This window comes from Oncorhynchus mykiss, chromosome 16 (assembly GCF_057628025.1).
Source record: "Oncorhynchus mykiss isolate SJ-2025 chromosome 16, ASM5762802v1, whole genome shotgun sequence".
Taxonomy (NCBI): Eukaryota; Metazoa; Chordata; class Actinopteri; order Salmoniformes; family Salmonidae; genus Oncorhynchus; species Oncorhynchus mykiss.
This window is the reverse complement of record NC_143037.1, coordinates 5326757-5352500: the sequence shown is the minus strand read 5'-3', so window position 1 is coordinate 5352500 and position 25744 is coordinate 5326757. Positions and strand designations below refer to the sequence as shown.

The window sequence follows — 25744 nt, the reverse complement described above, 5'->3', positions numbered from 1 at the left end:
CAGACAGAATCATAAAGATGGAGGTGACAGATTCAAGAACTATTAGAAGGAAAGACTTGAAAGGTTTTCCGCAGGCTAATGTCAATGTTACCAGAGCTGTTCAAATCACTAATGTAAACATCGCCATATGGCCTTAGCACGCTGGGTTCACTGCACCGTAACACCGTAGCATGCTGGGTTCACTGCACCGTAACACCGTAGCACGCTGGGTTCACTGCACCGTAACACTGTAGCATGCTGGGTTCACTGCACCGTAACACCGTAGCACGCTGGGTTCACTGCACCGTAACACCGTAGTATGCTGGGTTCACTGCACCGTAACACCGTAGCACGCTGGGTTCACTGCACCGTAACACCGTAGCATGCTGGGTTCACTGCACCGTAACACCGTAGCATGCTGGGTTCACTGCACCGTAACACCGTAGCACGCTGGGTTCACTGCACCGTAACACTGTAGCATGCTGGGTTCACTGCACCGTAACACCGTAGCATGCTGGGTTCACTGCACTGTAACACTGTAGCATGCTGGGTTCACTGCACCGTAACATGCTGGGTTCACTGCACCATAACACTATAGCATGCTGGGTTCACTGCACCGTAACATGCTGGGTTCACTGAACCGTAACACTATAGCATGCTGGGTTCACTGCACCGTAACATGCTGGGTTCATTGCACCGTAACACTGTCGCATGCTGGGTTCACTGCACCGTAACACTGTAGCATGCTGGGTTCACTGCACCGTAACACTGTAGCATGCTGGGTTCACTGCACCGTACCACTGTAGCATGCTGGGTTCACTGCACCGTGACATGCTGGGTTCACTGCACCATAACACTGTAGCATGCTGGGTTCACTGCACCGTAACATGCTGGGTTCACTGCACCGTAACACTGTAGCATGCTGGGTTCACTGCACCGTACCACTGTAGCATGCTGGGTTCACTGCACCGTAACACTGTAGCATGCTGGGTTCACTGCACCGTAACATGCTGGGTTCACTGCACCGTAACACTGTAGCATGCTGGGTTCACTGCACCGTAACACTGTAGCACGCTGGGTTCACTGCACCGTAACATGCTGGGTTCACTGCACCGTAACACCGTACCATGCTGGGTTCACTGCACCGTAACACCGTAACATGCTGGGTTCACTGCACCGTAACACTGTAACATGCTGGGTTCACTGCACCGTAACACTGTAGCACGCTGGGTTCACTGCACCGTAACATGCTGGGTTCACTGCACCGTAACACCGTACCATGCTGGGTTCACTGCACCGTAACACTGTAGCATGCTGGGTTCACTGCACCGTACCACTATAGCATGCTGGGCTCACTGCAATCAACCAGTAAAAATCTAGACTGTAGAACACTGGTCAAGCCAAAGCCAAAACACATTCCTGCTATCATAAACCTTGCATGCTTTGGTTTAAATACTATTTGAAATAATTTCCAATACAAATCTGTTCTCGATTGCACTTGCCTGGGACCGCTATAATAGCCACATATCAGAAACTCCAGGCAGACTAAAGCAAACACTAAAAGTATTTGAATGATTTAAAATAGTATCTAAACCCAGGTCTGCCCGTCACAAGCCTCTACCTACCAAGTACCTTCATAGTGAGACAAGAGTTAGCTGTCCTCCAGATCACAACAAAGTGTCTCGAAGTGAGACTACGCTACCTCAGGGACGCAATCAAGCCTAGTCCTGGACTGAACATGCAGGCTCTTTCATATAGTAACAAGTAGACACCGGACTTCACTATTACACTATTACAATAACATAAACAACAGATACAGGTTGAGAGAGTGAAGGAATCTGCGTTCCAATAAGAGTTCAACACAGAGTTCCATCCATAAGAGCATCAAAGAAGACCAGACACTTGATTGTTGGTATTTTTTGCATTCTGTACCTCAAAAACATCCTAATGTCACGTTATCATGGCTGAAGAATTGATTCTTTCCACGAGGATAAATGGCGCTCAGCGCTCAACAAGTCATCTGGTGAATTATAATTCATCCAGCGAGCCATGCTGTTTATTTTCACGTTGTTATGGTTACAGTACATAAACAGATAGTAGGACACAATCCCTAGAAAATCTCTGCTAATACAGGATTACAGTGAGGCTCTTTTTTTTTTAATCCCATATTTTTTTATACAGGATTTTGTTCTTCAACCATCTGGAAGACAGACAGAGATTTAGCACCAGGCCCAGAATGCAGTGTAGACTACTACACTGTGACAGACTAATTAACAGAGTGAATACTAACATGTAACATCCAACACTTCACAATAAGAAGCCTTATTACCATAAATGACAATACTTGTTAATTATCTGAAGGGATAACGTTGAACGGTAACCATGGATCACCGTGAGTTTACATCTGCCACTATTACGCCTTACCAGAGGTGTGTGGACTCGAGTCACATGATTTGGACTCGAGTCACATGACTTGGACTCGAGTCACATGACTTGGACCCGAGTCACATGACTTGGACCCGAGTCACATGACTTGGTCCCACCTCTGTACCTTACTACAGTCTGAGTTGTTGACTATTAAAAATCTGTCGAACGTTTTGGCAAAATGTAGATTTCTGCCTAAATAGACATACCCAAGCGTAATTATTTTTCACAAGATGGCCTTAAACAGTAACTAGTAATGGTGCATAGTTCTAGAAAGGTCTGGAGCTCACATTTCTGGCAAAATAAATTGTCATTCATTTCTGAGGTGTTGTAACGATGTGCGCTGAGAGTCGGGAAGCAAGTTCAGGGAGCGAATCATTTAATAAATAAACAAACAAACAAAACACGACACATGAACAACGACATGAAACAGAAACGATGACACCTGGGGAAGGAACCAAAGGAAGTGACATATATAGGGTAGGAACTAAAGGGAGTGACATATATAGGGAAGGAACCAAAGGGAGTGACATATATAGGGCAGGAACCAAAGGGAGTGACATATATAGGGAAGGAACCAAAGGGAGAGACATATATAGGGAAGGAACCAAAGGGAGTGACATATATAGGGAAGGAACCAAAGGGAGTGACATATATAGGGAAGGAACCAAAGGAAGTGACATATATAGGGTAGGAACTAAAGGGAGTGACATATATAGGGCAGGAACCAAAGGGAGTGACATATATAGGGAAGGAACCAAAGGGAGAGACATATATAGGGAAGGAACCAAAGGAAGTGACATATATAGGGAAGGAACCAAAAGGAGTGACATATCAAATCAAATCAAATGTATTTATATAGCCCTAGTTAAGATGGCGCCGGAGAACAAGACTGACGTTTTATGTATTCCCAACCAAATGTTTTTTTTTTTTCTTTGCGTTGTTCGTAACTTGTTTTTTAGCTTATTTTGTACGTAATGCTGCTGCTACCGTCTCGAAAATAACTTCTGGAAAAAATGGGCCAGAGGGCGGGCTGCCTTCTGAGGAATAGTAGGCGATCGAACAAATCTCCACTTCCTTCCATTCTGCTAGCAAACGTGCAATCTTTGGAATATAAAATCGATGACCTACGCGGAAGATTAAACTACCAATGGGACATTCAAAACTGTAATATCTTATGCTCATGCTTTAAGGAGTCGTGGCTGAACGACGACATTATCATACGCTGTACCGGCAGAATAGAACTGCGGCGTCTGGAAAGACAAGGGACGGCGGACTCTGTATTTCTGAAAATAACAGCTGGCGCATGATATCTAAGGAAGTCTCAAGGTTTTTCTCACCTGAGGTAGAGTATCTCATGATAAGCTATAGACCATACTATTTACCTAGAGAGTTTTCATCTGTATTCTTCTTAGCTGTCGACATACTGCCACAGACTGATGCACTAAGACCGCACTGAATGAGGTGTATTCCACCATAAGCAAACAAGAAAACGCTCAACCAGAGGCGGTGCTCCTAGTAGCCGGGGACTTCAATGTAGGGAAACTTAAATCCGTCTTACCAAATTTCTATCAGCACGTTAAATGTACAACCAGAGGGACTACCTTTACTCAGCCCTTTCTCACCCGGATGAAAGGAACACCTATATGAGAATGCTATTCATTGACGATAGCTCAGCGTTCAACACCATAGTGCCCTCAAAGTTAATCAATAAGCTAAGGACCCTGGGACTAAACATCTCCCTCTGCAACTGGATCCTGGACTTCCCCAGGTGGTAAGGGTAGATAACAACACATCCGCCGAGCTGATCCTCAACACAGGGGCCCCTCAGGGTTGTGTGCTCAGTCCCCTCCTGTACTCTCTGTTCACTCATGACTGCACAACCAGGTACGACTCCAACACCATCATTAAGTTTGCTGATTCCACAGCAGTGGTAGGCCTGATCATCGACAACGATGAGACAGCCTGTAAGGACGAGGTCAGAGACCTGGCCGTGTTGCCAGGACAAAAACCTCTCTCTCACTCAACATGATCAAGAGGCTTCTAAACAGCTTCTTCCCCCAAGCCATACCATAACACTCCTGAACATCTAATCAAATGGCCACCCAGACTATTTGCATTGCCCCCCCCCCCCCCCACCCTTTTACACCGCTACTACTCTCCGTTGTTATCATCTGTGCATCGTCACTTTAAAAAATATATATATATTTAACCTTTATTTAACTAGGGAAGTCAGTTAAAAACAAATTCTTATTTTCAATGACGGCCTAGGAACAGTGGGTTAACTGCCTTGGTCAGGGGTAGAATGACAGATTTTTACCTTGTCAGCTCGGGGATTCGATCGAGCAACCTTTCGGTTCTGAGTCCAATACTCTAACCACTAGGCTACCTGCCGCCTCTACACTCTAACCACTAGGCTACCCTGCCGCCTCTACACTCTAACCACTAGGCTACCTGCCGCCCCTACACTCTAACCACTAGGCTACCTGCCGTCCCTACACTCTAACCACTAGGCTACCTGCCGCCCCTACACTCTAACCACTAGGCTACCTGCCGCCCCTACACTCTAACCACTAGGCTACCTGCCGCCCCTACACTCTAACCACTAGGCTACCTGCCGCCCCTACACTCTAACCACTAGGCTACCTGCCGCCCCTACACTCTAACCACTAGGCTACCTGCCGCCCCTACACTCTAACCACTAGGCTACCTGCCGTCCCTACACTCTAACCACTAGGCTACCTGCCGCCTCTACACTCTAACCACTAGGCTACCTGCCGTCCCTACACTCTAACCACTAGGCTACCTGCCGCCTCTACACTCTAACCACTAGGCTACCTGCCGCCTCTACACTCTAACCACTAGGCTACCTGCCGCCTCTACACTCTAACCACTAGGCTACCTGCCGCCTCTACACTCTAACCACTAGGCTACCTGCCGCCTCTACACTCTAACCACTAGGCTACCTGCCGCCTCTACACTCTAACCACTAGGCTACCTGCCGCCTCTACACTCTAACCACTAGGCTACCTGCCGTCCCTACACTCTAACCACTAGGCTACCTCCGCCTCTACACTCTAACCACTAGGCTACCTGCCGCCCCGAAATGTAATAATGTCACATCTGTTTCTTCTACACCCCCTAGTGGACATCCGGTGTATCTTTGACCTGCAGCCATTCCCCCAGTTCTCTCTCTCTCTCTCTCTCTCTCTCCCTCTCCCTCTCCCTCTCCCTGTCCCTCTCCCTCCCCCCCTCCCCCTCCCTCTCCCTCTCCCTCTCCCTCTCCCTCTCCCTCTCCCTCTCCCTGTCCCTCTCCCTCTCCCTCTCTCTCTCTCTCTCCCTCCCCCTCTCCCTCTCCCTCTCCCTCTCCCTCCCCCTCTCCCTCTCCCTCTCCCTCTCCCTCTCCCTCTCCCTCTCCCTCTGTGTGGTTGGAGACAGGTGTGCTGGAGTCAGAGCAGTTCCCCACCAGCTGCAACCTGTTCCATAATCAAGACCTCTACAAATACTCAGCCCTGCTACTTCCACTCTGCCAGATCGTAATCTCCGTTCAGTCAGTCATACTGCTATCTATTTGTTATTATTTAAGATCCTGTATCCTGCTGGGCCTGTTTAGTTGCCTGACGTTGTTTCTCCTCTCACTGCAGTTTTACCGCTCTGACTCTGGTTCCTGTCTCCTGTTCCACGTCTCACCACCCTGCTACCCTGTTCTGGATTCAACTCATCATCACTCCCTTGGATTCGCCTCCCAGACCTGTTTACTCTGTCCCAACCCAGCTCACTCCAACCTCAGCTCTCTACATCTGGTTTCCTACAACTCATCCGAGCTTCCCTGGATCTGCACTTCATCTCTCCCTGTGTTACAATAAATATCTTGGTTCATTCATCCCTGTTTCCTGGTCAGGGTCCCCTGTGCTGCTCCGCTTAACAAATAACTCTACCTACATGTACATATTACCTCAATTAACCAGTGCCCCCGGACATTGTCTCTGTACCAGTACCCCCCTGTATATAGTCTCGCTATTGTTATTTCACTGCTGCTCTTTAATTACTTTTTACTTTTATTTCTTATTCGTATTTTTATTTTATTTTTACAATTTTGAACTGCATTGTCGGATAAGGGCTTTTAAGTAAGCATTTCACTGTAAGATCTACACCTGTTGTATTCGGCGCAATTGGATTTGATTTTTTAATAGGCCAGGAAATGTGACACATCACTCTCTATGCAAATGTGGGGTGTGAAACCTGACACTTCAAGTCATCTCTGCTGACAGACTGGTAGCAGAGAGCAAACAGATGGGCCTTTCTGACATTATAAGGCACGGAACCCCGCAATGTTCACAGAGCACAAAAATATCAGTCAGAACCGGTCCAGAACCGCTCAATGTCCCCTAAACAGGGGACTTAACATCTAAGAGGGTAACATTGTATAAATAATAATTGAATAATGTCAGTCATAGGACTGGGAACTTACCCGCTAATTGTCTGTCCTGGGGTCTCTTTTTCATGGGCTGGTTGCTCCTCTGTCTGCTCCTTTTTCTGTCTTACTGGGGTAGCTTCCTCTGCCTGATCCAGTAGGGTAGGGGTCTCTGCCTGACCCAGTGGGGTAGGGGTCTCTGCCTGACCCAGTAGGGTAGGGGTCTCTGCCTGACCCAGTGGAGTAAGGGTCTCTGCCTGACCCAGTGAGGTAGGGGTCTCTGCCTGACCCAGTGGGCTAGAGGTCTCTGCCGAACCCAGTAGTGTAGGAGTCTCTGCCTGACGCAGTAGGGTAGGGGTCTCTGCCTGACCCAGTGGGGTAGGGGTCTCTGCCTGACCCAGTGGTGTAGGGGTCTCTGCCTGACCCAGTAGGGTAGGGGTCTCTGCCTGACCCAGTGGTGTAGGGGTCTCTGCCTGACCCAGTAGTGTAGGGGTCTCTGCCTGACCCAGTAGTGTAGGGGTCTCTGCCTGACCCAGTAGTGTAGGGGTCTCTGCCTGACCCAGTAGTGTAGGGGTCTCTGCCTGATCCAGTGGGGTAGGGGTCTCTGCCTGATCCAGTGGGGTAGGGGTCTCTGCCTGATCCAGTGGGGTAGGGGTCTCTGCCTGATCCAGTGGGGTAGGGGTCTCTGCCTGATCCAGTGGGGTAGGGGTCTCTGCCTGATCCAGTGGGGTAGGGGTCTCTGCCTGATCCAGTGGAGAAGGGGTCTCTGCCTGATCCAGTGGGGTAGGGGTCTCTGCCTGATCCAGTAGGGTAGGGGTCTCTGCCTGATCCAGTGGGGTAGGGGTCTCTGCCTGACCCAGTAGTGTAGGGGTCTCTGCCTGACCCAGTAGGGTAGTGGTCTCTGCCTGACCCAGTGGTGTAGGGGTCTCTGCCTGACCCAGTAGTGTAGGGGTCTCTGCCTGACCCAGTGAGGTAAGGGTCTCTGCCTGACCCAGTGGGGTAGGGGTCTCTGCCTGACCCAGTGGGGTAGGGGTCTCTGCCAGACCCAGTGGGGTAAGGGTCTCTGCCTGACCAAGTAGTGTAGGGGTCTCTGCCTGACCCAGTGGTGTAGGGGTCTCTGCCTGACCCAGTAGTGTAGGGGTCTCTGCCTGACCCAGTGGGGTAAGGGTCTCTGCCTGACCCAGTGGGGTAGGGGTCTCTGCCAGACCCAATGGTGTAGGGGTCTCTTCAGAGAGGGATTGGAACTCTGCCACAGGAGACACCAGAGGCTCCAAAGGCTGGAAGCTTCTGTAGAGAGTTAGAGGGTTTGGAATGAGAGAGAGGTACATTGAAGTCGTTAGCAAAGACGTATACACAGAGTGACAGGTAACAAATGTCCTGTCCGCTATCGTCTGTGTGTATGCATTTACTGTATTTGTTGTGGTTTTTCCCCCTTTCCCTCTGTTTCAAAGCAACAGCTGTGTTCCACCGAGGGGGGAGAGGGGGAAGGGGGGGGGGGAGAATAGCTTCATTCTCTTCTCAAAGGACAGGAGTGATGTCACTGCCGATGTCATCTCGTCAAATATAATAGTACTACAGTTCTCTCCACTGACCTCTGTTATAAAAGTCTACCGCAGAGGATTTGTGTCCAAAATGTCATCCCTATTCGAGGAGTGCACCGCTTCTAACCAGAGTCCTATGGGTCCACATTCCCTATCTAGTGCACTACTTTAGACCAGGGCCCGTTATGAATAGGGTGCCATTGGATACACATCCAGAGTCAGACAACACCCAGACAGTCATGCTATGTTGTTTACTTCCTCATTCATATTTTTTGTGTCCCAAATGGGTCCACATTCCCTATCTAGTGCACTACTTTAGACCAGAGTCCTATGGGTCCACATTCCCTATCTAGTGCACTACTTTAGACCAGAGTCCTATGGGTCCACATTCCCTATCTAGTGCACTACTTTAGACCAGAGTCCTATGGGTCCACATTCCCTATCTAGTGCACTACTTTAGACCAGAGTCCTATGGGTCCACATTCCCTATCTAGTGCACTACTTTAGACCAGAGTCCTATGGGTCCACATTCCCTATCTAGTGCACTACTTTAGACCAGAGTCCCATGGGTCCATATTCCCTATCTAGTGCACTACTTTAGACCAGAGTCCCATGGGTCCATATTCCCTATCTAGTGCACTACTTTGTTCTCTGTCACAACTAATGTACATATTACTGTTCTCTGTCACAACTAATGTACATATTACTGTTCTCTGTCACAACTAATGTACATATTACTGTTCTCTGTCACAACTAATGTACGTATTACTGTTCTCTGTCACAACTAATGTACGTATTACTGTTCTCTGTCACAACTAATGTACGTATGTATTACTGTTCTCTGTGTCATAGGCAGCTAGAAATAGATTACGTTCGGGATTCTCTACATGTGTACCGATGAAGAAACATGGTGACAATTTGATGTTTTGTTGATACTCTACACTCTTTGCTATGAAGTATAGGCTGTGTTCTTCCTCTGTGGAAGGTCACGGATGTCTTGTAAAACGAGGAGAGAAATAGAGGAGAGAAATAGTTCAGACAGGCATGTTGATGCATTGTGGGATTGAAGAACACATGATTACTTAGGGTGACCTTTCCTATATCCAATGTCACACAGTGATATGTTCTACATGGTATTAGCCTGGAATTAAACCCGGGTCTGTAGTGACACCTCTAGCACTGAGATGCAGTGCCTCAGACCACTGAACCAGGGTCTGTAGTGACACCTCTACCACTGAGATGCAGTGCCTCAGACCTCCGAACCAGGGTCTGTAGTGACACCTCTACCACTGAGATGCAGTGCCTCAGACCTCTGAACCAGGGTCTGTAGTGACACCTCTACCACTGAGATGCAGTGCCTCAGACCTCCGAACCAGGGTCTGTAGTGACGCCCCTCTGAACCAGGGTCTGTAGTGACACCTCTACCACTGAGATGCAGTGCCTCAGACCTCCGAACCAGGGTCTGTAGTGACGCCCCTCTGAACCAGGGTCTGTAGTGACAACTCTAGCACTGAGATGCAGTGCCTCAGACCTCTGAACCAGGGTCTGTAGTGACACCTCTACCACTGAGATGCAGTGCCTCAGACCTCCGAACCAGGGTCTGTAGTGACACCTCTACCACTGAGATGCAGTGCCTCAGACCTCTGAACCAGGGTCTGTAGTGACACCTCTACCACTGAGATGCAGTGCCTCAGACCACTGAACCAGGGTCTGTAGTGACACCTCTACCACTGAGATGCAGTGCCTCAGACCTCTGAACCAGGGTCTGTAGTGACACCTCTAGCACTGAGATGCAGTGCCTCAGACCTCTGAACCAGGGTCTGTAGTGACACCTCTACCACTGAGATGCAGTGCCTCAGACCTCTGAACCAGGGTCTGTAGTGACACCTCTAGCACTGAGATGCAGTGCCTCAGACCTCTGAACCAGGGTCTGTAGTGACACCTCTACCACTGAGATGCAGTGCCTCAGACCTCTGAACCAGGGTCTGTAGTGACACCTCTACCACTGAGATGCAGTGCCTCAGACCTCTGAACCAGGGTCTGTAGTGACACCTCTAGCACTGAGATGCCGTGTCTCAGACCTCTGAGCAACTCAAGAGCTCCTCTCATCAAAGTTTCAAACACATAGTGTAGGTGGGGTTTCTGCAGTATGTAATGCAACTGAATGATCGTTGCAATACATTATGTGAGAACGGATGTTTTACCATCACCTGTGTTCTAGTAGTATATTGTAAAAGACACAAGGTTGTTTTTGTATTTCAAAATACGAGAACAAACAAACAAAAAAAATGGCGGCCAACAACATCACAGAGATTGTGTGATGTATCGCTGGTTTGGTCATAACACATAAACAGGCTTGGTCTTGTCCTTTCGGATCCCATTACCCAGAAACCACATTTCTGAATAAACCATTCATTCTATAGAGGGCTTAAAAGAGAGTTATGGGTCGTGATAACATGAATTTAATGAGCTGGAACTATATCTCCCTGACGACGCGGTTTCTCCCTGACAGCATGGCATCTCCCTGACGATGCGGTATCTCCCTGACGACGCGGTTTCTCCCTGACAGCATGGCATCTCCCTGACGATGCGGTATCTCCCTGACGACGCGGTTTCTCCCTGACAGCATGGCATCTCCCTGACGACGTGGTATCTCCCCGACGACGGGGTTTCTCCCTGACAGCATGGCATCTCCCTGACGACGTGGTATCTCCCCGACGACGCGGTTTCTCCCTGACAGCATGGCATCTCCCTGACGACGCGGTATCTCCCTGATGACGCGGTATCTCCCTGACAGCATGGCATCTCCCTGACGACGTGGTATCTCCCCGACGACGGGGTTTCTCCCTGACAGCATGGCATCTCCCTGACGACGCGGTATCTCCCTGACGACGCGGTATCTCCCTGACAGCATGGCATCTCCCTGACGACGCGGTATCTCCCTGACGACGCGGTATCTCCCTGACAGCATGGCATCTCCCTGACGACGCGGTATCTCACTGACGGCCTGATATCTCCCTGACAGCATGGTATCTCCTTGCAGTGTGGTATCTCCCTCTAACCAACGGTATGTCCCTGACGGCGTGTTGTAACAACAGAAAACAATGCAATAAACACAAACACTCACTAGTCAACACGCACACGCACACACACACACACACACACACACACACACACACACAGTCTGTGTACAGTGAGGAGTGCAATACCTGCGTTCTGTAGTTTTCTCAAAGGACTCCGCTGTGTTCTGTTGGTGGGACTGTGAGAGGGAGGCTGCATGAGATCTGAGAGCAGCCAACCAGTCTACCTCTGGTTCTGCCTGTTCTGGTTCTGTCTGGTTCTGCCAGACTGACATCTCTGTCTGTTCTGTGGCAGGACCAGTAACTGATTTTTCAGTCTGTTCTGTGGCAGGACCAGTCTGTTCTGTGGCAGGACCAGTCTGTTCTGTGGTAGGACCAGTCTGTTCTGTGGTAGGACCAGTAACTGATTTTTCAGTCTGTTCTGTGGCAGGACCAGTCTGTTCTGTGGCAGGACCCGTCTGTTCTGTGGTAGGACCAGTCTGTTCTGTGGTAGGACCAGTCTGTTCTGTGGCAGGACCAGTCTGTTCTGTGGCAGGACCAGTCTGTTCTGTGGTAGGACCAGTCCGTTCTGTGGTAGGACCAGTCTGTTCTGTGGCAGGACCAGTCCGTTCTGTGGTAGGACCAGTCCGTTCTGTGGTAGGACCAGTCCGTTCTGTGGCAGGACCAGTCCGTTCTGTGGCAGGACCAGTCCGTTCTGTGGCAGGACCAGTCTGTTCTGTGGCAGGACCAGTCTGTTCTGTGGCAGGACCAGTCCGTTCTGTGGCAGGACCAGTCTGTTCTGTGGCAGGACCAGTCCGTTCTGTGGCAGGACCAGTCTGTTCTGTGGCATCCTGTGGAACTGCATCACCCTCTGCTAAGAGCCTCTGTTTTTCCTCCTTCTCTTTCTTCCTGTTCAAGGCCTCAATATCCTCCTCCGCGGCCTCTCTCTCTGAGTCAGCCAGTTGTACTACTGTGGGGCTTTGTGTGGTTGTTGTTGATATTGTTGTGCTGGAGTCCTTCTGGACCACACGAGGATCAGGATCGACATTGAGACCGGGACTTTCTCGAGTACCACGGACGTTTCTGTTTATTACCGCGTCATAAACTGAACATGGTTCAACTGCCTTGTATTCTGCATCCTGTACATCCTGTACCTGAACAGGGTGAGTGTCAGCCACTACGACAGGAGTGTCCGTGACCTGGTCTGGGGTCAGTTTGACAGGGACAGTCATTTTGGTCTGGTGGTCTGAGGCGGGGTTAGGTTTGGCCCCCATGTCTGGATTATGTGGTATGACCTCCTCCTTGTGAACCCCATGCCCCTCGGTGCTGACTCTTCCCTGTGAAGAAGACGACGATGATGATGAGGCAGGAGATTCCAGCGGTGTGGTTTCATCTTGGTGTGAATCCGTTCCGACGGGGGCTGCAGTGTTCTCTGTTTCGCTGCGTCGATCTTGACGAGTCGGTGTTATAACACCCGTTCTCTGACTCTCAGCCTCAACATTCTCCTCATCCGTCTCCGACAGACCTTTTGACTTGAGCTCTGAGCGGTTTGAATCCGGCAGGACATGGACTTCTCCGGGACCAGTGTTTTGGATTTCACCTGTCGTCTCTTCACTACCATCAGGGACTTTTACCACAGTCCCTGTGTTGCTGTCTCTCTCCACATCCCCACTACCCCAGTCTAAAAACAATCGATTGTGACTATGAGAAGGCATATTGACTCCTTCGCGACTAAGGTTGAAGCTATGAAAAGGGATACTGACTCCATAGTCCCTAACAGGAGAAGTCATTTTCCCCACTCCCTCCCCTGTGTCCGGACCTCTCTCTCTGTCGATGACATCATAGTTGCATTCACCTGACTTGCCGTTCTCTTCCTGACCGCCCAGGGTCCTCTCCGCTCCCTGTGTTACCCCCGGCAACAGTGTTGAAGCTGTGAGGGACTCGGTGCGTTTGTTGTTGTCTGATTCTCCTCCTCCATCACGTCTAATTAAACGACCACATGATAAGTCCTCTGAGGCAGTACTGGATCCTGGCCTTTCCTGCTGCTGTCCTTGTTCCTGTTGCCGAGCAAAACGGTTCAGACGAATCACTGAATCTGATTGGTTAAGGGCTGCATTTTCAGTCGAATCGGGTACAAAGGGGTCTCTAGTCTCTTCGCAGGGCTCCTGTGTCTTCACTGTTGCTGGCACCGGCAGCGTGGGGTAGAGACTTTGTTCTAACGCAGAGGGAGAGGATAAATAGCTACAGTCTCCACTGGAACAAAGCTCATCCTTAGACGAGCCAAAAGGAGCCAGGCTGGGGTCAGATGAGGTAATGTCCTCTCCTTTACCTGTTCTGACACTCTTTCTTCCTGTTTTCTCCACAGCGTTAACTGTTTGTGCACTCCCCGCGTTGTCTCCCCGCACATCACCACCACGCCAATCTAAAAAGAAACGGTTATGAGAAGGCCTATTGGCTCCGATGTCTGTTATTTCACTCCTCGCATCTCTCTCCTCATGGAGAGCTACTATTTGTGATTCTGTCAGTGTTTGTGTCTGCTCCTGTTCCAAATGCTGATATCCGGTCTCTCTGATTGGCTCTCCTGCTTTCTTATCAGTCCCAATACTCTGCCGTTGTGTACTTGTCTGATTCCATTTTCCTTTCTGCTTGTCCTCCTCTATTTCCTGTTGATTATCCACTGTTTGTTTTTCCTCTTGAGAGAGATTCTCATCCCCCTTTTTATGTTCTTCCTCTGCTTCCTTCTCTTCTGTTTCCTTCTCCTCTGCTTCCTTCCCCTCTGCTTCCTTCCCCTCTGCTTCCTTCCCCTCTGCTTCCTTCCCCTCTGCTTCCTTCTCCTCTGTTTCCTTCTCATAATTTTGTCTCCTCTCTTCCTTCCTTTCCTCGGTTCTCTTTTGTTTCATGTTGTCCCCATGTTTGTCCTCTGTGTTTACATTGAGAGGCTGGCTGCTTATTGGCTGCTCAGCACTGAGTGGTGGGCTGACATGTATGATGTCATCTTTAATGGACAAACCCACACCGATGACCTCATCATTAATGGATGCGGCGCCACTGAATAGATTAACCCTAAGAGGCTCTTCTACCTTGGGCTCAGGAATGGTGTTATCAGATCCAGCTGTTGATACTGTTGTGGTCTGAGGCTGAGAGGGTGATTTAGAGATGGGGATTTTTTCCGGAAGCTTCTCACTAAACTCCTCTTTAACCTTTTCAGCCAGTGACCCTTTGTCAACACTGCTGCCAGTCTCATGCACTTCCTCTTCCTCCCTGTGTCTCAGATAATCTCTATACTCTGAATCCAGTATTGCAGATGCTGCCTGTGTCACTTCCTGTATCACATGATCAGGGAGTGGTGTCATTTCCCCTGTCACATGATCAGGAAGTTCGATGATGTCATAGTGACTCAGCATGGGACCTGGGTGCTTCAGTATCACTATTGGCCCAATGCTATCAGATTGATCCCTCAGTATAGGAGAGCACAGGTCAAAGACTGTTACCTTTGGAATACTGGCCTCAGTCACTGTCTTAACTTCAGCCTCAGCTCCAGCCACGGTAGTTGCCTCATCTTCAACCTCAGCTCCAGCCACCGTCGTTGTCTCATCTTCAACCTCAGCTCCAGCCACAGTCGTTGCCTCATCTTCAGCCTTAGCCAAATCCAAAGAAGGGAAGTCTGTACTCTGAGGCCCCTCTCTACCCTTCATAGGATCTGAAGGGGATTGGTTAGGGACATTCATCTCTGGAATACGAAGCCCAGTCTCTAGCACAACTTCGGTCCCGGCTCCATCCTCAAGTCTGTCCCCAGCCATAGCGTAAGCCACAGAGGAAGGGTCTCTAGAACATTGTGGAGTCTGTGGCGGCCTCTCTCTGGTCTCCATATGATCTGTGACAGGAAGGTCATGGTGAATTGATTGGTCTGATTGGTCTAATTGGCTTGTGGGCTGATCAGCCTGAATGGTGGGCTGGTCCTCATCCGGTTTTGTCTGCAGCATCCTAGTGACTACTACAGCCGTGGTGTTGGTCAAGGTCACATCTCCAGAGGGGTTTGATCTCGATCCACCGTCTGGCTGGATAGAGAGGGAACCTTCACTGGGCACTGCACACAGACACTGGGCACTGCACACAGGTCCAGCAGAGGTGAAGGCATCTTCAAAAAAAAACTGGAAAACAGATTCACTGGATGTGGTGGTGAGATGCTTCTGAGCAGGGGATGGTGTGAGGGATGAAGAAGAAGGAGGAGGAGGAGGAAGTTTGAAATCCACCTGTTCTGAGTCTGGGACTGGGACTGGGTCTGGGTCAGCTGCATTAAGAGTAGATATAGGAGCGGAGTCCTGACGTCTTTTACTATCGTCTTTGACTACTAATGCTCCAGAATCTCCATGTGGGGTCTCTGGAAGCCCTGTCCTAGCTAACAGGCACGATTCTACTTTTCCTCTATCTTGTCCATACTTATTCTGTCCCTCCTTCTCTCCTCTCTCCTTCTCTCCTTCCTCTGACCCCTTCCCAGACTCTGACACCTTCCCAGAGTCTTTGACATCTCTTCCTGGTTGGGACTTCCGCTGAGGCTCCTCCTGGAAGTCAAGTGGGTTCAGTGTTGGAAGAGCATCCCCAGCTAGAGCCGCTTGTGGTGGGCTTACGGCTGGTGGTGGTGGGATCTCTGGCTTCTTGGAGCTGAGGAAGTCATGGGAAGTGAAACTGGATTCAGTCACTGGGTGGTGAAGGTTCTCGTGTATCTTCAGTGGAGGCAGGGAGGCACAGTCCAGTCCAGTAGCTGGTTGGGAGACAAAGACATCATTGAGGCCTATAGAAGAGCTATCATCAGCTTTCACCGTATCTTTGAAAAATAGTTTCCTGTTGTCCCCTACATTGCCCATCCGAGCCAGCTGGAACACCTCAACTCCAGCCATGGTGGGGCCTTCCACTACACCACTGCCAAAGCCTTGAGACTGAGGCTGTACTGAACTGAGGAGTGTAGCTTCACTCTCGGTGCTGGTGTGGTCGATACGGACCGGTTGATCGTAGCTCAAAACTGTAGCCGAGCTCTGCTGTGTCTGAAAAACCAGCGGAGGCTGAGGTGAGATAAAAGAGAAGGCAGACGGAGGATCCTTCCCTGTCTCTCTCCCGGTGTCTGAGAGGAAGGCTTCTCTTATTTCTCCTGGGACAGGTCCTAAAGTTCCTCCTTTCTCTTCTGGATCCTCCTTTCTCTCCCGGCTCTGTTTGAGACAAACCCTGTCCTCAGTCTCTGTGCCTCCCTTTATGTTTCTTCTGGAGCCCTGTGACTGTGTCTCAGAGTGGTCTTTAAGACCTAGGACAGGTCCTGTGGGCACCCTTCCTCCTTTCTCCTCTAGTTCTGGATTCAGGCTGTGTTTGAAATGAGACGACTCCTCTGTCTCTGTACCTCTGTTCTCTTCTGACTTCAGACTCTGTTCAAGACAAAGTTTGTCGTCTCCTGACTCCTTGGTCTCTGTGCCCCTCTTTGTGTTGTTGCTGTCCCGGGTCTCCTCGTGCTCAGCAGAGTGAAAGGGAGGGAGGAGAGATGAAAGGAGAGCTAAATCTCTGTTTTCTGTCTGCCGGAAGGGCTGAGAGACAGAGAGACTGCCTTGTTCTTGTTTACCAGAGGTGCTGAGCTGAGACTGAAGAGATGAGAAAGCTGAATCTCTGTTGCCCTGTTGCTGTACTGGTGGAAAGAGAGAGAGACAGACCTGATCAGCAGAGATGATGATGCTGCTGCTGGCAGATGTGAAGGTGGTCGAGGAGGCTGCGATAAGCTCAGCCCCCCAACAGCACTGCGACGGTGGTAATGAGTCGACAGGAACAGGAACGGCAGCGGTGGTAGAGTCAGGGGGCTGACACGTCTCACTCTCAGCTGATGACACCCTGCTAGCTGTGGGGCCCGTCGCTGTCGGATGGCTCAATGAAACCTGCTCTCTGGCAGCAGCTTCCCCTCCTCTCCCTCCTCTCTGTTCTCTGCCCTCCTTTCCTCCTCCTCCTCTTTTCCCCTCCTCTCCCTCCTTTCCCCCTCTCTCCAATCCGGTGGCAGTAGCAGTGTTGTTGTCTTCCTGGCAGTGACGTCCAGTGATTTCCCAGAGGGGAAAAGGAGAGGTATCAGATACGTTGTGGACTTCTGTCCGGTGTCCAGACTCTTCTTCTTTCTCCCCCTTCTTCTCTCTCTCCGTGGCTGGAGAGAGTGTGCTGGTCCCTGGGGTGCCGCTGACGGGCGTCCCCCCTCCCGTCTCTTCACTCTCCGGTGAGTTGTGAGGCACAGCGTTATTGCTGCAGTGCTGGTCAGACGCTGATACAACCCTCGTCTCTGTCTTTGTATCCTCAACAGGGAGTGCAGGTGAGCCTTCTATCCCCGTGTCGATTGAAGAGACCTGGGTGTGTCTGCACGCCGGGTGGAGAGGAGCTGTTTCTCCTGCAGAGCACTTCAACAGACTCTCCTCTATCCCCTCTAAACCTCTTCCTCTGTCTCCTAGTGCCACAGACTCTGTCTCTGCTGTTACTGCCGTGTCTCTCTCCAGCCAATCGAGCTGCCTGTTTTTCCCCTCTCCCTCGCATTCGATCATTTCTGGCATCGTGGGTGTTGTCATGGGCAACGCGTTGCCAGCGGCAGCAGTGGCCACTACTGAAGGCTCTTCAAGGGCGCTCTTCTTCCTCTCCCCCTCCTCCTCCCTCGCCTCCTCTCCTATACAGGCTCGGTTCTGAATCTGAGTGTGTGTTTCTCTCTGGTCCAGTGTGTGTGTGTTAGTCTGGTTCAGTGTGTGTGTGTTAGTCTGGTTCAGTGTGTGTGTGTTAGTCTGGTTCAGTGTGTGTGTGTTAGTCTGGTCCAGTGTGTGTGTGTTAGTCTGGTTCAGTGTGTGTGTGTTAGTCTGGTCCAGTGTGTGTGTGTTAGTCTGGTCCAGTGTGTGTGTGTTTTCTCCACAATTTACAGAGAATACATGGTCTTCCTGTGTTGTTCTATCCGATCTCTGATCAGAAACACGGGCAGAGGTTGAGCTGACGTTACGACGCAGATCAATAACTGTGGTCTGGACAGATGTATTCCTGTCATTATCATTAACCCTTCCTGTTGCATTGTGGTTCCGGTCTGGGGTTTGAGAGAAGGAACCACCTGTCTGGCGGTGGTCTGCAGATTGCTGAGGCTCCTTGGGTAGGGTTGGGGCCAGACTGGGGGCAGGTGAACCAGCCTGGACGGTGGCTGGGGAGCTGGAGCTGGGTTGGGCCTGGGTAAGGGCCAGGCTTGTAGTAAGGTGATCCCCGCAGCCTTTGGATGAGGGGCTGGAGCTGGTCTGTCCCTTGGGGCTCAGCTGTTCTTGGTAACCTGAACTCTTGCCCTGTGGTTCTCCGTTTGTCCCTGAATGGATGTCTGACTGTGTCTCTATCTCTGGCTTTGAATGTGTCTCTGGCTTTGAATGTGTCTCTGGCTTTGACTCTGTCTGAAGCTCTGTCTGTGTCTCTAGCTTTAACTCTGTCTGTGTCTCTATCTCTGGCTTTGAATGTGTCTGTGTCTGTGACTCTGGTTTTGACTGTGTCCCTATCTGTGTCTCTGTCTGTGTCTCTGGTTTTGACTCTGTCTTTGACTCTGTCTTTGACTCTGTCTTTGACTCTGTCTTTGACTCCGTCTGTGTCTCCGTCTGTGTCTCAATCTGTGTCTCCGTCTGTGTCTCTGTCTGTGTCTCTGGCTTTAACTCTGTCTGTGTCTCTGGCTTTGACTCTGTCTGTGACTCTGTCTGTGACTCTGTCTGTGACTCTGTCTTTGACTCTGTCTTTGACTCCGTCTGTGTCTCCGTCTGTGTCTCCGTCTGTGTCTCTGTCTGTGTCTCTGTCTGTGACTCTGGCTTTGACTCTGTCTGTGTCTCTGGCTTTGACTCTGGCTGTGTATGTGTCTCTGGATTTGACTCTGGCTGTGTATGTGTCTCTGGCTTTGATTCTGGCTGTGTCTCTGTCTGTGTCTCTGGCTTTGACTCTGGCTGTGTATGTGTCTCTGGCTTTGACTCTGGCTTTGACTCTGTCTGTGTCTCTGGCTTTGACTCTGGCTGTGTCTCTGTCTGTGTCTCTGGCTTTGACTCTGGCTGTGTATGTGTCTCTGGCTTTGACTCTGTCTTCGTCTCTGTCTGTGACTCTGTTTTTGTCTCTGTCTGTGATTCTAGCTTTGACTCTGTTTTTGTCTCTGTCTGTGTCTCTGGCTTTGAATCTGTCTCTATCTCTGGCTTTGACTCTGTCTCTGTCTGTGTCTCTGGCTTTGACTCTGTCTGTGTCTGTGTCTCTGGCTTTGACTCTGTCTGTATCTTTGGTTGTGTCTCTGGCTTTGACTCTGTCTTTGTCTCTGTCTGTGTCTCTGGCTTTGTCTGTGTCTCTGTCTCTGGCTTTGACTCTGTCTGTATCTCTGGCTTTGACTCTGGTTGTGTATGTGTCTCTGGCTTTGACTCTGTCTGTGTCTCTGGCTTTGACTCTGGCTGTGTATGTGTCTCTGGCTTTGACTCTGGCTTTGACTCTGTCTTTGACTCTGTCTTTGTCTCTGTCTGTGTCTCTGGCTTTGACTCTGGCTGTGTATGTTTCTCTGGCTTTGACTCTGTCTTCGTCTCTGTCTGTGACTCTGTTTTTGTCTCTGTCTGTGATTCTAGCTTTGACTCTGTCTTTGTCTCTGTCTGTGGCTCTGGCTTTGAATCTGTCTCTATCTCTGGCTTTGACTCTGTCTCTGTCTGTGTCTCTGGCTTTGACTCTGTCCTTGTCTCTGTCTGTGTCTGTGTCTCTGTCTTTGACACTGTCTGTGTCTTTGGTTGTGTCTCTGGCTTTGACTCTGTCTTTGTTGCTGTCTCTGGCTTTGACTCTGTCTGTGTATGTGTCTCTGGCTTTGTCTGTGTCTGTATATCTGGCTTTGACTCTGTCTTTGTCTCTGTCTGTGACTCTGGCTTTGACTCTGTCTTTGTCTCTGTCTGTGACTCTGGTTTTGCCTGTGTCTGTGACTCTGGCTTTGACTCCGTCTGTGTCTCTGGCTTTGACCCTGTCTTTGTCCCTGTCTGTGGCTCTGGCGTTGACTCTGTCTGTGTCTGTGTCTCTGGCTTTGACTCTGTCTTTGTCTCTGTCTGTGTCTGTGTCTCTGTCTGTGTCTCTGGCTTTGACTCTGCCTGTGTCTGTGTCTGTGTCTCTGGCTTTGACACTGTCTGTGTCTTTGTTTGTGTCTCTGGCTTTGACTCTGTCTTTGTCTCTGTCTGTGACTCTGGCTTTGACTCCGTCTGTGACTCTGGCTTTGACCCTGTCTTTGTCTCTGTCTGTTTCTCTGGCATTGACTCTGTCTGTGTCTCTGGCATTGACTCTGTCTGTGTCTGTGTCTCTGGCTTTGGCTCTGTCTTTGTCTCTGTCTGTGTCTGTGTCTCTGTCTTTGACACTGTCTGTGTCTTTGGTTGTGTCTCTGGCTTTGACTCTGTCTTTGTTGCTGTCTCTGGCTTTGACTCTGTCTGTGTATGTGTCTCTGGCTTTGTCTGTGTCTGTATATCTGGCTTTGACTCTGTCTTTGTCTCTGTCTGTGACTCTGGTTTTGCCTGTGTCTGTGACTCTGGCTTTGACTCCGTCTGTGTCTCTGGCTTTGACCCTGTCTTTGTCCCTGTCTGTGGCTCTGGCGTTGACTCTGTCTGTGTCTGTGTCTCTGGCTTTGACTCTGTCTTTGTCTCTGTCTGTGTCTGTGTCTCTGTCTGTGTCTGTGTCTCTGGCTTTGACTCTGCCTGTGTCTGTGTCTGTGTCTCTGGCTTTGACACTGTATGTGTCTTTGTTTGTGTCTCTGGCTTTGACTCTGTCTTTGTCTCTGTCTGTGACTCTGGCTTTGACTCCGTCTGTGACTCTGGCTTTGACCCTGTCTTTGTCTCTGTCTGTGTCTCTGGCATTGACTCTGTCTGTGTCTGTGTCTCTGGCTTTGGCTCTGTCTTTGTCTCTGTCTGTGTCTGTGTCTCTGTCTTTGACACTGTCTGTGTCTTTGGTTGTGTCTCTGGCTTTGACTCTGTCTGTGTATGTGTCTCTGGCTTTGTCTGTGTCTGTATATCTGGCTTTGACTCTGTCTTTGTCTCTGTCTGTGACTCTGTCTTTGTCTCTGTCTGTGACTCTGGTTTTGACTGTGTCTGTGACTCTGGCTTTGACTCCGTCTGTGTCTCTGGCTTTGACCCTGTCTTTGTCTCTGTCTGTGTCTCTGGCATTGACTCTGTCTGTGTCTGTGTCTCTGGCTTTGACTCTGTCTTTGTCTCTGTCTGTGTCTGTGTCTCTGGCTTTGACACTGTCTGTGTCTTTGGTTGTGTCTCTGGCTTTGACTCTGTCTTTGTTGCTGTCTCTGGCTTTGACTCTGTCTGTGTATGTGTCTCTGGCTTTGTCTGTGTCTGTATATCTGGCTTTGACTCTGTCTTTTTCTCTGTCTGTGACTCTGGTTTTGACTGTGTCTGTGTCTCTGGCTTTGTCTGTGTCTGTGTCTCTGGCTTTGACTCTGTCTTTGTCTCTGTCTGTGACTGTGACTCTGGCTTTGACTCTGTCTTTGTCTCTGTCTGTGACTCTGGTTTTGACTGTGTCTGTGTCTCTGGCTTTGCCTCTGTCTCTGTCTCTGTCTGTGTGTCTGACTTTGTCTGTGTCTGTGTCTCTGGCTTTGACTCTGTCTTTGGTTGTGTCTCTGGCTTTGACTCTGTCTGTGTCTCCGACTCTGTCTCCGTCTGTGTCTCCGGCTTTGTCTCCGGCTTTGTCTCTGGCTTTGTCTCTGTCTGTGTCTCTGGCTTTTGCTTTGTCTCTGTCTGTGTCTCTGGCTTTGACTCTGTCTGTGTCTCTGGCTTTGACTCTGTTTGTGTCTCTGTCTCTGGCTTTGACTCTGTCTCTGTCTGTGACTCTGGCTTTGACTCTGTCTGTGTCTCTGGCTTTGACTCTGTCTGTGTCTCTGTCTGTGACTCTGGCTTTGACTCTTTCTTTGACTGTGTCTGTGTCTCTGGCTTTGACTCTTTCTGTGTCTCTGTCTGTAACTCTGGCTTTGACTCTGTCTCTGTCTCTGGCGTTGACTCTGTCTGTGTCTCTGGCTTTGACTCTGTCTGTGTCTGTGTCTCTGGCTTTGACTCTGTCTGTGTCTCTAGCTTTGACTCTGGCTTTGACTCTGTCTGTGTGTCTAGCTTTGACTCTAGCTTTGCCTCTAGCTTTGACTCTGTCTGTATCTCTAGTTTTGACTCTGTCTGTGTCTCTAGCTTTGACTCTGGCTTTGACTCTGTCTGTGTGTCTAGCTTTGACTCTAGCTTTGACTCTAGCTTTGCCTCTAGCTTTGACTCTAGCTTTGACTCTAGCTTTGACTCTGTCTGTATCTCTAGTTTTGACTCTGTCTGTGTCTCTAGCTTTGACTCTGGCTTTGACTCTGTCTGTGTGTCTAGCTTTGACTCTAGCTTTGACTCTGTCTGTGTGTCTAGTTTTGACTCTGTCTGTGTCTCTAGCTTTGACTCTGGCTTTGACTCTGTCTCTGTGTCTAGCTTTGACTCTGCCTGTGACTCTGAGACTTTGCCTGTTTTCTTTTTCCTCCTCTTTTTCTGTGAGTTTGTCTTTTTCTCCATGCCTAACTTGATATCATAATGTAGTGTTGACTCTATCTGCTTGGACTCAGCCTGCTTGGACTCAGCCTGCTTGGACTCAGCCTGCTTGGACTCAGCTTGTGAGTCAGCCTGCTTGGACTGTGCCTGCTTGGACTGTGCCTGCTTGGACTCAGCCTGCTTGGACTCAGCCTGCTTGGACTCAGCCTGCTTGGTCTCAGCCTGCTTGGTCTCAGCCTGCTTGGTCTCAGCCTGCTTGGTCTCAGCCTGCTTGGTCTCAGCCTGCTTGGTCTCAGCCTGCTTGGACTCAGCCTGTGAGTCTGCCTTTGTCTCTTCTGAGTTTTTTTGCGCTGTCAGCTGGTCTGTTTTAGGCCCTACTACTAGACCTATCAGTAGCTCTGCTCTCTCTGCCTGCTCTCTCTGCTCCACAGACTCTGGACTTATCAGGGTCTCTTTAAATAAATCTGCATCTGTTGTCGAGTCCAATGGCATCTGAGTGTCTGTTTCCTTCAGTGCATCTGCCTTTTTTTTGGAGTGAATCTCTGCCTCTGCCTCTCTAGCCATTCTCTCAAACAGTTGTAATGTGCTTTCCTCTTGTTCAGCCTCTTCGGCTGCGCTCTCTTCAACTGGTTTCTTATTATTTCCCAGAAGGTAACTTCTGAAACTGAACCCTTCGGTGTAGGCTGTGACCCTCTGACTTGTTGATGTGTCACTGTTTCCACGCTGTGTTTCCTCGTTGCCGTTTTCACCGGCGTCGTTGTTGTCGTCGCCGCGGTATCCTGGCTGGATCACAAGTAGGGGAGGTGGTGGTCGTATCCGTGGCGATGGAGAAGATGACTCTACGTCCTTGGGAACAGTAACAGTCACTCCTCCTCCCGTATCCCTTCTTCCTTCCTCGTCCTCATAGTGGACTGAATATTTGGGCAGAAGGCCCACGGGTGGGCATTGACCACTGGCCTCAGAGACACGGAGGTCTGGTATGCTCAGAGAGGCCATTTGTTCCTCGTATTCCTGGAAGGCCTGGAGCAGCTCCTGTTCAAGCAGCATGGCAGGGGACAGGGGTGTGAGAGGTGGAGCACTCTGCATGGGCATACTAGTAGACTGGGCTTGGGACAACGGTAGGGAAGATAGTGCTGGGAGGGGTGGGCACAGGAATGGGGCACCTTCAACGGGCGGGGCAATCGGCAGGGCTGGGACCCTCTCCATGGACAGAGCTGGAGACGGGGGCAGAAGGGGTGGGGATAGGGCACCCTCCATGGGCTTGGCAGTAGGTTTGGGGGAAGGAGGAGTACGAATGTCTGTGGGAACTAGGTCAGCATGGCCGGGATGCCTGAGGTCCAGGGTGGGGTGGGGTATGGGGACCACCCGAGCAGGAGGGTGGAGTGGGGTTGGGTGGGTGACCCCAGTCGGATAGGAAGGTGGGCAGGGAGATAGAGTTAGTTACTGGGAACTGGTCATCAAAACAGCTGTCCATTCCATGATGCTATAGAAAACGCATAGCACACGCCGAGTGGGGGCAAGTCTCAACTCCATACACAGTTACTGCAATCTGCACACTGCACACAGGCACTGCAATCTGTACACAGCACACAGGTACTGCACTGCGATCTGCACACAGCACACAGGTACTGCACTGCAATCTGCACACAGCACACAGGTACTGCACTGCAATCTGTACACAGCATACAGGTACTGCACTACAATCTGTACACTGCACACAGGTACTGCACTCCAATCTGTACACAGCACACAGGCACTGCACGGCAATCTGCACACAGCACACAGGCACTGCACACTGCACCTATACACAACACTGCACTATAATCTGTACAGAGCACTGCATTCAGAAATGTTATAATATGAATAGCCAGACTGCATAAAATAGCCAGACTGCATTCACCTAACACAACCAGATGCATAACTCAGTCAAAACAATGGTTTAGAGTACACACCTGGTATCTTAAAAATAACGGTTTAGAGTACACAACTGGTATCTTAAAAATAACGGTTTAGAGTACTGGTAGAGTCTGGTTAAAAGTAGTACACTCTATAGGGAATAGGGTGCCAGTCCTGGTTAAAACTAGTGCACTATTTAGGGAATAGGGTACCAGTTCTGGTTAAAGTAGTGCTCCATATAGGGAATAGGGTGCCAGTTCTGGTTAAAGTAGTGCACTCTATAGGGAATAGGGTGCCAGTTCTGGTTAAAAGTAGTGCTCCATATAGGGAATAGGGTGCCAGTCCTGGTTAAAAGTAGTGCTCCATATAGGGAATAGGGTGCCAGTCCTGGTCAAAAGTAGTGCACTATTTAGGGAATAGGGTGCCATTTAGGATGCAGGCAATGGTTCTTTTCTCATAAATCAGAGAGCAGGAAACCGTGTTCACTCATAAAGAAAGGCGATGTCATTATTGTTTTCTACGGTGGTCACTTAGCATTCAGAGACACGTCCTCTCCTCCATCATCTACCCTCGTTAAAGCCAGCGGGCAAGCAGGAGAGGACAGGAAGCCGTAATAAACCTCTTCATTGGTTTGCTGAATGGCTGAATCATTGCTGCTGAGTCATTGTAGCCAGGGTCACTGGACACTGCCAAGTACATGTCTGCCTATACCCTATATAGTGCACTACTTTTGACCAGGACTGGCTCCCTATTCCCTATATAGTGCACTAGGAATAATAAGTGGACTAGGAAGTAGACACTGGGCAGTGATGGACTGGGCAGTGATGGACTAGGCAGTAGACAATGGGCAGTGATGGACTAGGAAGTGATGGACTAGGCAGTAGACACTGGGCAGTGATGGAC

At 49.9% G+C, this 25744-nt stretch overlaps 1 protein-coding gene across 10 annotated transcripts in view; it reads right to left on the bottom strand.

The window, feature by feature from the left end:
* The window catches only part of LOC110491279 (transforming acidic coiled-coil-containing protein 2), a 212832-nt gene that overhangs the window by 112687 nt on the left and 74401 nt on the right, over positions 1-25744 (bottom strand). For 7 of the 10 annotated variants that reach the window (XM_090201784.1, XM_090201787.1, XM_090201785.1 and 4 more), the window contains 2 exons: positions 11568-24275; positions 6875-8104 (listed from right to left, as the gene is read on the bottom strand). In XM_090201784.1, coding sequence (XP_090057910.1) covers positions 6875-8104; positions 11568-24275 — 13938 coding nt within the window. The remainder of the gene's footprint in view (positions 1-6874; positions 8105-11567; positions 24276-25744) is intronic. The other 3 variants (XM_090201791.1, XM_090201792.1, XM_090201793.1) reach the window with 1 other exon arrangement.